This window comes from Crotalus tigris, unplaced genomic scaffold (assembly GCF_016545835.1).
Source record: "Crotalus tigris isolate CLP2741 ecotype Arizona unplaced genomic scaffold, ASM1654583v1 scf7180000024429.2167931701:2281839, whole genome shotgun sequence".
NCBI classification, from domain to species: domain Eukaryota; kingdom Metazoa; phylum Chordata; class Lepidosauria; order Squamata; family Viperidae; genus Crotalus; species Crotalus tigris.
The window spans coordinates 617,241-631,783 of NW_024100596.1; the positions used below are offsets into that span (position 1 = coordinate 617,241).

At 43.1% G+C, this 14,543-nt stretch overlaps 1 protein-coding gene across 8 annotated transcripts in view; it reads right to left on the reverse strand.

Moving 5' to 3' along the window:
* Positions 1–380: 380 nt before the first annotated feature.
* Positions 381–14,543, reverse strand: part of ZNF385A (zinc finger protein 385A) — a 176,957-nt gene continuing 162,794 nt past the window's right edge. For 6 of the 8 annotated variants that reach the window (XM_039330529.1, XM_039330528.1, XM_039330530.1 and 3 more), the window contains 4 exons: positions 12,214–12,558; positions 4,046–4,224; positions 2,535–2,630; positions 381–2,403 (listed from right to left, as the gene is read on the reverse strand). In XM_039330529.1, coding sequence (XP_039186463.1) covers positions 2,173–2,403; positions 2,535–2,630; positions 4,046–4,224; positions 12,214–12,558 — 851 coding nt within the window. In that variant the 3' untranslated portion in view covers positions 381–2,172. The remainder of the gene's footprint in view (positions 2,404–2,534; positions 2,631–4,045; positions 4,225–12,213; positions 12,559–14,543) is intronic. The other 2 variants (XM_039330531.1, XM_039330533.1) reach the window with 1 other exon arrangement.

The window sequence follows — 14,543 nt, forward strand, 5'->3', positions numbered from 1 at the left end:
TTCCCCATTGATTTTGCTTGTCAGAAGGTTGCAAAAGGGGATCACGTGACCCCCGGGAACACTGAAACTGTCATAAATGTGAGCCAGTTCCCAAGTGTCTGAATTTTGATCATGTGACCATGGGGATGCTGAGAGGATCATGTGAAAAACGGACCCAAGTCCCTGTTACAGTGATGCTGTAATTTCAAACGGTCACCAAACAAATGGTTCTAAGTTGAGGACTATCTGTATTGAATGCTCCTCTGTTCCTTTCCCCCACTGGGCTTTGGGCCCTGAGTGTGGAGGAAGGAAGTCCACAGTAGTTTATTAGGACTGATCCCAGCCTGAAATCATGGCTTTCCCGGTCCCTGACAGGAAGACAGACCGAGTGCAGGCATAAATGAGCCTTATCATTTCCTTTATTGTTATCAAGGAGCAAGGAAGGGAGGGAGAAAAGGTGCTACGTGGGGCAAAGCAGACAGTCCTTGGTGTCAGCAAGAAAGAGAGGGTGAGAGTCTATCATGGTCAGAGAAATGGTGGACAAGGGTCAGATTCAGAGGAGCGGAGGGCATCTGCAGATGGAGGGGGCAGGGGGCTACCCTGTGGGTCATGCCAGTTGGGGGAAGGTGGGTCCTGTTCCCTCCACAGGCCGGTGTGTCTCTATTGCTCAGAACTTCAGTCATAGTTTGGAGAGAGGCTGGGAAGAATAGCAGGGCCACAACATGGAAAAACATCTCCCTCCCTTCTTTCCCAGACTATGGGATTTTGTTTCGTGCTGGGCATTCTTCTTCCGCTTGACCCAATGGGAATCGGCCAATGGTGAATGTCTTGTTTCTGCGTGTACAAGTGTGCCAGAGAAAGAAAGAACCCGATCTTTGATTGTTCTTCCAAACACAAGTGCCCACGCTTCCACACACTCTACAGCATAGGCCATCCCTCAAGAGGCACCAACTGGGGTGCACGCCAAGGGATTTACAAGTATCTGGAATTTTATGTGCTGTGGGGTGAGGCTGGCTTGGAGGTGGGGGTGGCTTAATCCCCAGGAAAAGAACAACTTGACCTCTTGGCTAACGTCCCGTTCAGTCGGGGAGAGGTGGGGACCCAACTCTGTAGAGATAGCAAACGGAAGGCAAGGGAGGGGGAGAGGTCACATTACCATGGCAACGGCACAGATAACCCAAAGGATGGTCTACAGGCAGGAGATGCCAGCCACTCCCCCCAACCCCCCCCCCGAGGCTCTCTCTCTCTTAGCCAACATGTCATTCCAGGCAAGCTGATGGGGGTCACGTTTTTCTTTGCTCAGAGGACAGAAAGTTCTGCTGATTGGGAAAAGATGACCAAACAAGAGCTGGGTCTGTCTGCTACTGCTGCTCAGCGCAAGAGGAACTGGAGGACATGGAAAATGGGGCACAGTACTTGCTCTGCCAGTCTCTTATTGAGGTGCCGTGGTGAGGAACCCAAGGGGAGCCCCGTTGCATGGAAGCGCAGTAAGGAGAGGGGCCAGCACGGGGGAGGGGGGACAGGGGGGGTGCTGACAGGGAGGGACCTCGGGATATGTACATGGAAGTGCTGGCCAGCATTATTGCAGTAGGGACTCTTTCAGAAGGCCCCGTCTTCTGTCCCGCACACACATATACACCCCCCCTCCACTTCTCAGTGCAAGTGGACAATGGCTTGTATGAGTAAGGGGGACAACAGCCCCCTTAGCTCTGGGATGAAGGAGATTGCTTGCTGATCAGTCCCTGAGGTACCAGAACTGCCTCCCTTGCCAACGCGCCACAGAGTCCTGGGGAGGCACTTCCACTCCCCAACCTTTCGTACCTCGGAAGATGAGACCGACATGCACATGCACGCACAGGCACACCCCAAGAAGCACGCCCCCATCCAGCCCCCTGCAGGAGCCCAGCGCTTGTGCAGATTTGGCTGGGATCCCGAGAGGGTGGAGAGCAGGCGCACTGATGTGTGGGGATGCAGAAGGGTGGGCTTCTCCCCTTTCTCTTCTCAGAAAAATAATTCCATTTCCTGTCACAAAGAAAAAGGATGGGGAGGAAGAGTAAAATGCTCCCTTCAATGGGCCTGGGCGCCTTGTGAGATTGCCGGGACTGGTTGCTAGTTGCCTGGGGGAGGGCGGTGTGGTTCTGGTGGAGCCAGGAGTCCCGGGATTGTGGCAGGCAGGTGAGTGGATGGGCAGCATCAGTACGGTGAGAAGAGGATGGGTCCATGTGCAGTTCGGATGGGCCCCGGAGCTGGGCGCAAGAGTGGGTGTGTCAGAGGTGGGCCCTGCAGCAGGGGTGGTGTTGGGGCTGGCCGCAGCGTCAGGGGTGTGGAAGCTGCTGCTGCTAAGGCAGCTGCTACAGCCAGGGGATTTGGTAGCAATCCAGCTGCCAGGGACTTGGGAAGCTCCTTGGAAAAGGCCAGGGAGCCCTGCGGAGACAAAGAGAGGAACAAAAAGAGAGAGGTTCAGTTTGGTTGTTTGATTAAGCGGGTGCCAGCTATTCTGGCCTATTAAAAAACAATACCACAGCCCATATTGGAAAACGCCCATATGTACTCACTGGCATCTCTGCCATGCCACGCTGCTTCTTGTGCCGACTCAACAAGGGATTAGGCTTCCCAGCAACTCCATCCCGGTGCCGCCGGCTGGAAATATGCTAGAAAACCAAAGAGGAAGAAAGAGATATCAAGCTAATTGGCAAATAAAGAATCCTCATTCCCTGACCAGTTGATGCCTCTTGCCATGCCAATCCAGCCATCTACAAAAGGCTGATGAACTATCAGTCATACCAGATAGACCAAACAGGAAACACAACAACCAGATAAACTAATTCTACTTTACTATAAAGCTACATTAATAGAATTTTGTGAAAGTTCAACTCTCTCGCCATTTCCTTTAGAGCCTGAGAACTTAAGAAGGGTCCCTTTTGAGCCTTTTGCTCCACCCACTATTCAACTGTGGGCTACGCTGCCTCTTATCTGACTGTTACCTATGCAGCATCTGTTTGCCTATCTCACAAGGTCTTTCTCACATATCTTTACATGAACTCAGATTCCAAGATATTCATTAGAAATCCTTTTGGTAGTAAAATTTGTGGTTTCAAGGCTTCTGTGCGGATGCACTTATGAGAGAGGCCATGCACAGGAACACATGCACATCCTATTACGGACCCTTACCCCCAATAGCAGCCCATAGTCCCTATGCAGGACAAGCTCATGAGCGCAGGCATGACCTCAATCAGGTAATTCCAGGGCAATTTCAGCAGGTCCTCCCATCTTCCACACTGATCAAAGAGCAATTTAGGGCAATCTGCATTTAATAAGCAGGCCCTGGGCAAGTACATCATAGTATCCTATTCAATGACTGAAATCAAATCCTGATCTTGAGACTCAAACTTGGAAGCTACGAACGTTGACATGAAACCTCCCATCTTCTGAATCCCATACATGTGACGGATGGCTACCATTACAGGCAATTCTTGACTTATTATTTAGTGACCCTTTGAAGTTACAACAGCATGAAAAAATGACTTATGACCCTTTTCCAAACTTATGACTGTTGCAGCATGGTCCCAGGATCAGAATTCGGATGCTTAGCAATTGGCTCATATTTATCTGTCCCAGGGTCATGTGATCCCCTTTTGTGACCTTCTGACAAGCAAAGTCAATGGGGAAGCCAGATTCACTTAACAACCGTGTTCCTAATTTAAGAACAGCAGTGATTCACTTAACAACTGTAGCAAGAAAGGTCGTAAAATAGGGCAAAACTAACTTAACAACTGTCTTGCTTAGCAATGGAAATTTTGGGCTCAATTGTGGTTATAAGTCGAGGACTACCTGCATTTAGTAGGGAGACAAATATACTTTGTGTATGTATGGCCAGAGACATTGCCTCCTTTCACATGGTACTTTTTTTTAATCTGAGCCTTAACAAAAATAAGAAAATATGTTTAGGGCTGAAGTTTTACTATAAAACATCCATGTTGCGTTCCACCAACTGTTCTTCCTTAGAAGGAGGAAAGCGTCTTCTGGGAAGATGTATTGACAGAGTGTCGTGACGTGAGTTTCACACCTGTTTGAGCTGGATCTCCGAGTTAACTTTGACATTGCAGATTTCACAGTGGAAGGTTCTCTCCTGAGCACTGGGGTCTTGGTTGCCTGGTTCCCCTCCAGTTGTGGGACTAAGACGTGGATACGCTTTGATAGGCCCCAGTCCGCTGCGTGCTTCCAGGATAGTCTTGTGCTTTGTACCTAGGAGAGTTTAACGCAATACTGAAACTACAAATGCTTAAGAGAAATGTCCACCAATCATTTCTTGCAGCACTTTCTCTTGTATGCTTTCTCCCAAGGGAAAGCTGTTTGCAAAATGGGTAGAGATTGTCTAGTCCTCTAAGAATATATTCTTTATCTGCAGTTCTTTTTTCTTTTTAATGTTAAGAGTTACAGTTCTATAGTTACAGAAATTTGGTCTATAATTCAGTCTGTTTTGTTGACAAACTAAGGTTAGAAAGGACACAGAATAGACTCTTCTGCAGTGACTTTTTTTTTTATAGAACTGATTCTTTAAACTGGCAACATCAATCAGGTTCCCCTCCTGTAGTAACATCTACCTTCAGATAAAGGGCTTTTTTACATTGCAACTTTTTGGGCTATCAAGTCACCACATTTTATAAAAATTCCAAGGTTCTAATTTTATTGTATTACATGACAATTACATACATACATACATACATACATACATACATACATACATACATACATTTGTGTGTGTGTATTGCTTTTACTTTATCAGACTGTCTCTGTGTATATACATATGTGCGTGCACATACACGCACACACACATATATTTTTGCAGACGTATAAAAATAGTTTTCTTCCTATCTAATTGAGAGGTGCAAGGAGTATGCTGACTGGGAATGAAAAAAGTATTTCTGCCTTTGGCTGAGTTTTTAGCAAGAACTTCATTGGTACATATTGGTAAACAAAACTTTTCTTAGCTTGAAGATAAATATCATCTTCTAATATCTGCACATTAACTTGTTGCTAATGATACATAAATACAAACACGAAAGAATTTACAAGAAAAGAGAGAAAATGAAAGGTGAACCCTACACTATGATTCTAGCTCTCTGTTTAAATACTGCCGTCCTAATTCTGCAAAATCTCCTTTTCTTCACAACTGGAAATCCTCTCAAAGAAAGTGAGGACTGTCTCTCAAACCATATTCCAATAGACGCTTTTCCTACAGTCCTCTCAGTGTTAGGTTATAGTTTAGGAAGGAGACAAGACCAAGGGCAAATTGAGATGAACAAATCTATGCCTGAATTGTGGCACTGTAGACTCTGAGTGTGGATTAATAATAGGGCATAAAACACAAATGCTAAACAGGATAATGTGATTATAATAGGGTGGAGACATTGACTGCAATGAGAAATTTTAAGAAAAACTTCAATATATTAAAATAGAATAGAAGGTTCTGTCAATAAAATAAAATAGAAGGTTAACATTACAATCTCTGAGGCTTATGTTTTACTAGTGCCTCACTGCCTAGAATCTGTTTATTCAAGGTAGCAAACACACTTGGAACATTCAAACTGAAAGGCCAGAAAGTGCTTCCCGTAGGAAATGAAAGGAAAAACAGAAGCAACAACAAACTCTGTGCCCTAGAAAAGGATCTCAAAGGATGTATATTTATCATATAAGGCACAATATTTGCACTTTGATTCCATATACTAATTCAGAGTACAATTAAATAGCCCAGAACCTCTGTGATATTTTAAATAAATAGACTGAATGTACTGTATGTTCTACTAAATAAATAAAGCAAGGAGTAAAATATTACAAAGTATGCTTGCAATTCTGTCATTTATATGTATTTAATAAAATGAGATTACAATTCATAATAAAAGTCTGCTTTTGTAAATTTATAGAGAAAAAAATAAGGATTTTTGAAGGACATTAAACATTTTTCCTCTGTATGCTGTAAATCCGAATGAATCCCGTTTTAAACTATTGCTTTCTAAAATATTGTACATCTGCAAAAGGATCATGACTTTAACAGAATAACAGAGTTGGAAGGTCTTCTAGTCCCACCAAATGTTCAGGCAGGAAACCTTGTATCATTTCAGACAAATGGTTATCCAATCTCTTCTTAAAAACCTACAGAATTGGAGCAACTTCTGGAAACAAGTTGTTCCCCTGATTAATTGTTCTGTCAGGAAATTTCTTCTTAGTTCTAAGTTGATTCTCTCCTTGATTAGTTTCCATCAGTTGCTTCTTGTCCTGCCTTCAGATGCTTTGGAAAACCAGTTGAGTCCCCCCTCTTCTTTGGGGCAGCCCCTTAGATGTAAGGATGTAAGGACTTTGGATGTAAGAATATTTTCCAAAGTTCACCTGATTCTATTATGAGATTCATTGTTTATTTAAAATGGGGGTTTTGGGGGGGGGGGAAGTGGAGAAATGCAGATAAATATTGACATCCTTCAAATGCTATATTCTGTACCCAGAATATTGATTTCTGTGTTTATACAGTGTGCCCTATAGACACACAAATCCCATCCCTCTATTTACCTGCTAAGTTTAACAAAGAGGGAATAGAAACACAGGTAATCCACTGCTCCATGGGCATATTTTAAAAGCACTGTACTTTGCAACAGAGAACCCCATTCTTGCACATAGAAAATTTCACTTCTTATTCTTGATATTTCCATTTAAAAAGATCAGGCAGGAGGAAAAGATCTTTGCCATGTATCCCAGATTTCTTGCCAATCACAGCAAAAGATTTAGGACTAACTAGTCTGAACTGGGGAAAAATAGTTTTCTATGATTCTTCAGAACTGTATAATGCAGGGGTGAGCAACTATGCCCCCTTTATGATCTGTGTAATTAAACTCCCAGAATTCCTGAGCCAGCCACGCTAGCACAGATATTTTGAGAGTTGAAGTTCACAGGTCGTAAAGAGGCCATAGCTGCCAACCCCTGGTATAATGTATTGATGAATGCTGTGAAATCAGGAAGTGGCTGATTCAAATCTCACTATGAAATAGTTTATTCTTTCCTGCACGCTCATCGCCTACCCTTGAACTGAAATTTGCTACCATAAATCTTGAGGCCAGGAGGAAGAAGCTGTTTCTTTTTTCTACACACACACACACACACACACACACACACACACACACACACACACATACACACACACACACACGTTATTTAAAATGTTTATCTTAATTTGTACTATTGTGCTGAGAATGGATTTATTTATTCAATTTATATTGTTTAGGAATACTAAACCTGGACTGCAGAAATCCAAATGATTATTCACTGGCAGCAAAGATTGAAAAGAATGATATGACTATCTTAAAAGAATACTGTAGAGGCCCAGTAAGGTAGTAGTCCCCAAATATTATGACAAAAATGATATCTTAACCATGTTTAGTCTTCATTCTGTTGAGTACCTAGGATCATTGTTCACTCTTATTCTAATATTCTTTTCCCTTGTCACCAATTCTCAGTGAATTAGTTTTCCGACAAATGATTTGAAGCAACAGAATATTTTACAAAGATAGTTTTAATAAAGTGAAGACATGGCTTTCTCCCAGCACATATCTCTTTGTACCCTAGATATGTATTAATAAGAGGCGCCATCAAGAGTTGTATACTGACCAAACAGGAAAGGCATCTCTGGACTTTCTTTTTTTTTTTTTTGCTTCCCGCCAATCCTGCTTGCAATCTGCAGTGGGAAGATGCCTCACTAATTATTCTTTAAGAACATTTCCTTTTCCTTAACCCATACCTGAAGACACCCAACTTCACATATATCTGTTCCAATGTTTAAGTGATGTCTTTTTCTTTTCTCTAAACCAATGGCTCCCAACCTTGTCTGTATCCTGCACCCCTAGAACACTTCTGATATATTCTCACACCCCTTACAAAAGTTCGAAATAACGAATTATGCACATATACACGATAATTTTGAAACTTCACCCCCTGGAATATCGCCTGGCACCCCCAGGGGTGCAAGCACCCCTGGTTGGGAATCCCTGCTATAAGCTATGAATCTGTGGTGCTTCAGTAGAGATTGTAATTGCTGGGGCTGGGAACTGCCCAGTTCTCCTTGACTGTTTTGGGCTGTGGTGCAGATATTCCCTCCTTTTGATCTGAGTACTTTGCTCCATGGCCACTTTGATCTGGCACTGCCTTTGATGCAAAGGGCCATTCAGGCATTACATAGATCTATCTGTCCAGGTAAATAAATGCTCTGACAGGTAGCCTGAACTAGCCATGAACTAGCACCTGTCAGCAACCTCCAGGCAGCTGTTGTTAAACAGAGCAAGACAGTGTGTAAATGAGAAAGAGAGAGAGAGAGAGCGACAGAAAGAGAGACAGAGAGAGGGGTGAGCATACATGAAAGAAGAGCAAGAGAAAGAAAACAAAAATCGTGAAAGAGAGAAGTGCTAGCAATCAACTAAGAAGCAGTGAGCATGGCAAACAGGAGGACAGACAAAGTCTAGAGTAGGCAGGTTGTGGAGCAGACTGGGTGATGCAGCAGGTGCTAAAACGACAGATGGCAATGAAGGAAGCGATGGAAAGGGAGAGAAAGATGAAGGAGAGTAGAGCAAGAGAGACAGGAGAGCGAGAGCGAGCAAGCGGGCAAGTGCAGAACAATCAAGCAAGGAAAAGAGACAAGTGTGAGCAAAAGAGATGAAGAGAGTGAGAGATGTTGATGGAGGGAAGGGGTGACAGAGAAGGAGGGGTAGTGGAATAAGCAAAAGAAAGTAGGAAGATGAGCAAAGGAGGAGTGAGCAAGAGAAATGAATGAGAAAGACAGAGCAAGTAGACTAGGAGAGTCAACCAGAGAGATCATCAGCAGGTTGAATGGGGGTCTCTAGGACAAGCAAGAGAAGCAGAAAGCCCCTTTCCCCTGCAAATCAGAGTCTGATGGATGGGTAGACCCCTGAGCCTAAACCAATGTTTCTAACCTCAGCAACATTAAGAGGTGTGGACTTCAGCTCCCAGAATTCTCCACCCTATACCTCTTAACATTGCTGGGACTGAGAAACACTGGCCTAACTCACTTCCACCCCATTTTATATTAAGGAGTGTGATTGGTGGATGGTTTCCCATTGGCAGGAAATCCACCAATCTCCTTTCTTAGCTTGTCCCACAACAAGTCTGTCAGGAGAGGGATACCTGCTTGACTCATTCCTAAGTCAAAACAGAATTCATCTGTCAGGACAGAGCAAGTGATGCCAGCGTACTGTTGTGTGCTTCATGGACCAGAAGGAAGCATGTTAAACTGGCCGGGCTGGATGTATGCTGTGATGCAATTGCTCTGCAGTTCTGACCCCTGAGCAACTTCTCCTCTCCTCAGTTGCAGCCCCAAAACTAAGACTGCATGAGGATGGGCAAGTTGAACCAGTGGAGGAGAAGAGATGCAGCTGGGAGGAGAGCCATTGAGTTTTATCCAAGGTGATCTTTATCAGGCCTGTCAATTTGGATGGAAGGCAGCAGGAGGGCTGGTTTTCCAGAGGAGGTTTGAGCTGCTGAGCCTGTGAGCTCACTTTGTGGAGAATGTCTGTCTTGTTGCCAACACATGCTCTGGAACCACACCCGGTGCTCTTGCAACAAGGCCAAAGATGCAAAGGATTAAGAGGAAAGAAGATAAAAATCTTAATTGGATGCACACAGGGGTAAGGCGTGTCAAAAAGGAAGGACCTAACATGCAGTTACTACTCCACTCCACTTCAGCTTCTCTATAGGGGAAGGCGCATGTCCTGGATTTTGTTGTGATGCTTCTGGATTGCTCCCACTATCCTCTATAGATGCAGTTGAGCTGGAAAAGAATGGGGGGGGGAGGGGAAATCTTCACCTGCAGAATTTAGGCAAGAAAGAATGGCAATAACATGAAGCAGAGAACCAGGAGGAGTCCGGTAACACCTTTTCTGGCTCAAAAGTTTTGAAAAAGATTCAACTGAAGAAATGAACAGCAGCTCACAAAAGCTTATGCCTTTTAATACAAGTCGTTAGTCAGAAAAGGAGCTAGAAGGTGATGCAATTGCTCTGATGTTTTGCACCATAGACTAATATGGCTCTCCTACAAAGAAGAATAGAAGCACAAGATGTTTGTAGTAATGAAACAGAATGGGCTCTTCCTTTCCACATTTTCTGCTTGAGGACTGGTGCCAATGTTTTTGAGGGGTACAAAACCACTAGTGACATCAGACGGACCATCAATGGGACTGGAGTGTCCCCCTCAAACCCATGCGTTGAGCAGAGGCAGCAAAGTAGCAATGGAAGGAAGATTAATTAGTCCTTAGCAATAGCACTTAGGCCTATATATCGCTTCACAGTGCTTTACAGCCCTCTCTAAGCGGTTTACAGAGTCAGCATATTGCCCCCAAACAATCTGGGTCCTGATTTTGTCGACCTCAGAAGGATGGAAGGCTGAGTCAGCCTTCAGTTAGTCAGGATCGAACTGCTGGCAATTGGCAGAATTAGCCTGCAATACTGAATTCTAACCATTGCGCCTCTATACTTTAGTCAAATGTGTCAAGACAAGCTGGGGAGCTGATCCCAGCCACAGTAGCAATGCAGTGGAGCCAGACCTGAACTTTTCTGCTACAGCCATTAGGAAATGTGCTTCGTCTTCACTTCACTTCAAGACCCATTTTTCTTTTATTCTGGTTTGGACTTGCGGAAGAAATAAAATACAGCTCCATTTTCAGAACCCTAAAACATGTACAAGGTCTTTGGATTCTAATCAGTTAGTACTATGGCTGTGAAGTTATGCTCAAGAGTGTGTGAACTTGAGAATCTATAAAACTTGAGAACTCAAAAGGGAGTCTGCAAAATAGGGTTTCTTGCCCTCCTTCGATATCTGTAAGAAGTATAATTAGAGGGAAAAAGTCTGCAGATTTGCCCAGATGTCCTTCACATGGACAGATAACAGAATTCTCTTGTCTTGAAAAACTGAGGGAGAAAAATTAAGGTTTGGTCTTATTTTTAGGTGTAGAGTAGGGTATGCCATCTCCACACTTAAGTCTTTGCACCAGTCCAAAGTCTATTGCACATTTATAAAATCCCACCTTTTGAGTCTGTTTCACAGCTAAGCTGCTTTATTTCTGATTCAGTCCCATTACATCCACAATCAGACTGAAGCAATGCCCCATTAAAATGGATTATTTTTTGTCTATTTTATTTATTAAAAATAAATAAAATTAAAAATGTTGAAACCTTGAAGATCTTGTGAGGAAGCCATGTTTTCCAACTCCCTTGGTTCAAATTGGTGTCTCTTCCCTCCCAATTATGATCCAGCTCCACTATCCAGCATGTCCTTAAAATACAGCAGAGGCTATAACAATCTCCACAATGGAAGAATGGATGGCAAAACTGTTCAGAGTTAGCAGAGATGGCCAAATTAACTGTTTTAATTAAAGAAAAGAATATATCCAGTTTTGTTTCTACTTGGAAATGGCTTCTAGACTTTGTGCTTGAAGCAAAAATAAATAAATAAATGAAATTCTGATTAGAGAAGTTTGTTGTCATAGAAATGAATAATATATATTAAATATGTAAAACTAAAAAGTTGAGGCTGTATTTTATTATTTTTATTCTACCATGCTGAAAAAAATTGGAAGTGTTTTTTTTCCCCATTTCCCCCTTATTCCACAGTTCTCTTTCCCTCCTTTTCCCTCCCCAATTTCCTTATTATCTTTGTTTTCATTTGTATTTTATATCATTTGTAATTTCAATAAAGTTACATATATATAAATAAGCAGGAGTAGCACCGGGAAGTCATTTGACAACCCAGCACCAGAAAATGGATCAAGGCTGGGACTCTGAATGCCATTCTTTGCATTCCTGTATTGGGCAGGTGGGAAGGGGGGCACCAACAGAGTTTCATTGCTCAGCAGCGGGGAAAACAATTACTGGGTGGTTTTAAATTGCCTTAAGAGGTTAGTTAGTGGGAATGCCAAAGCATGGCTCTGGTTATAGGTATCTGGAACAACTAATTCCTGAATTAGTTTAATTTTAACTGGTATTGCATGCCATCACACGAGTTTTTCTTGGAAACATGTGCCTAGAAGGCTGGAGGGGTGAATGCATGGTTCTCCACTATCTCCCCTTTGCACAGAAATGTTGCTGAATCAACAGCTACAGGATGAGGGGCTATTTGGTTTGACCTACCTCCTCAACAATCCCTCTCACCAAAACCTACCTCTCAAAACTCTCCACAAATACCTTTGTTATGCGCCTCAAGCTGAGACAGTGAGTTCACAGCCACTTTGCAGAGGGCACAATAGAGCAGCTTCTTGGCCTTTTCTTCGTCAGGTTTGGGACTGCTGTTATTATGGGGTGTGGCCCCTGAAGCGGCTGGGGTTGCAGATGTGGTCGAGATTTCTCCCAACTTGGTCCCCCAGGCTGGCCCACTCCTGGAACTCTGGCTTGGCTCTGGGCAAACGGCCAGGTGGGGTGCTATTGCTGCTGCTGGAGATCCCAGGCAGGGCTGTTTCTCTGGCGAGGAGGGAGCTGGCACGGGGGGCACCGTCACCGTCACTGATGCTCCTATGCTATTCAACTGCTCAGCTGTGTAAGAAAACCAAGAAGGGAAAGAAAGACAAGGCATCAGGAATGGGGCAGAAGCAGAGAAGCCACACACAAACCTGAGTAGAGTGTATAATTAGGAAAACCAAAGGTTGCAGAGGGGTTAATTATAGCCAAAGCTCACTGCAAACCTCAGTATTTCTTTTCAATTCCAGGCTTAAGCAGAGTGCTAGCGTGGCAATAATAGATAGCCACTGCACAATGCGCTCATCTATCTTCCACAGCCCAAATACCACATTAGGCATCTGGCAAACACAGGTCTGCATTCAGAGTGCCTCTCATTTTAAAAATTAATCACTAGGCCAGTGATGACAAACCTATGACATGTGGTGTCCAGGTAACATGCCAAGTCTCTGGACCCTCTGCTCTTGCACAACCTCTGGAGCCTCCAAAATGCCCACAAGAACGGGATGTGCTTTGTTTTGGAGACCGCAAGGCCACCCAAGAGTATTTTCTGAAGTTTCCAAGCTTCATGTGACACGGAGCTGCCTCAGATAGGCATGTTTTTCTGAGAGACCAACTGAAAATATTTACAATTATGTAATTTTGTATTTATTTATTAATCCATTGAATTTAGATGTTGTCCATCTCACTATCCAAAGCCACTCTTTGTTATGAATTGTTTCTGTTTTGTCTCTCTCTCTCTCTCTCTCTCTCTCTCTCTCTCTCTCTCTCTCTCTCTCTCTCTCTGTGTGTGTGTGTGTGTATGTGTGTGTGAGAGAGAGACCCAGCAGAATCAAGTTAGGTATTTTCTGAATTTTTGACCTGCTGAACCCAATAGGTTTGCCATCACTGCACCAGGCACAAGAGGCTCTGTAACCTTGGGCCAGCAATCTGCAATTAATTGCATACCAGATGTGCTGGGCATTCAGAATTTCAAGACAGATAAATCTGTTTTCTAAAAGTATTATCCAACCTTTTAAAAATAACTTATATTAGAAACACAACAACATTTGACAGTATAGGCCAGGGGTCTTCAAATTTGGCCCTTTTATGACTTGTGGACTTCAACTCCCAGCGTATCCAGAAGTCATAAAAGGGCCAAGTTTGAAGACCCCTGGTACAGTATAGGCTATCATTTTATAGTCACATTCTTGGAAACTATACCTTCAGCATGCACATAAACAGATTATCACAGAAATTCAGTACTTGTATTGTCCTCCATAACACTCTCTAGGGCAGACATGTCAAACTCGCGACATCACGTGACATCGCACAAAGTAACGAGGTAGGCAGGCCTTCTAAACTCTGGGTCGTATGTTTAAGATGTCAAGAATAAAGCATCAATACATCATTTGGCAAGTTTTAAATCTGAGCCCTGACATTTAAAATAGGTTCTGTGGTTTAAAATTAAATCCTGTTTTTAAATTAAATCTTGCCTTTGGGGCAAGATTATGGAGACCTTCTCTTTATGAAAAGAAAACAAGCAGGGCTGTAATACAGTCTACTAATATGCTGTTGTTATTACAAGAATCATGCCCAAGAGATGTCTGTTCTGCAGTCAGAAGAAATACATGTACATTGCACATGCATTAGCTTGGCGTAATTAATTCCACTGTCAAGACTGAGCATTAAAATATTTGTTTCTTAAACAGACATCAATGCAAAGACTTAAATCATGAATTGCAGAAGCAACAAAAGGTCCCCATTTTTTTTCAAAAGAATATACTGTATGTATGTATGTATGTATGTTTGTGTGTATATATGTGTGTGTGTGTGTGTGTGTGTGTGTGTGTGTATGTGTGTGTATGTGTATGTGTATATGTAGGTCTTTGGTTATTCGGGTTTTTTCCCGCGTAAAATTGGAAGTGTCTTGGCGACGTTTTGACGAAGTCCCATTCGTCATCTTCAGGCTGGTGTTTAAAGTTTAAAGTAGCTAATGATGCAGCTGTGGTCTGGCTTCTGATTGTGGTCATGCTACGATCACACATTCCTCCTAGAAGCACGAAGCCGAAAACACCACCTTG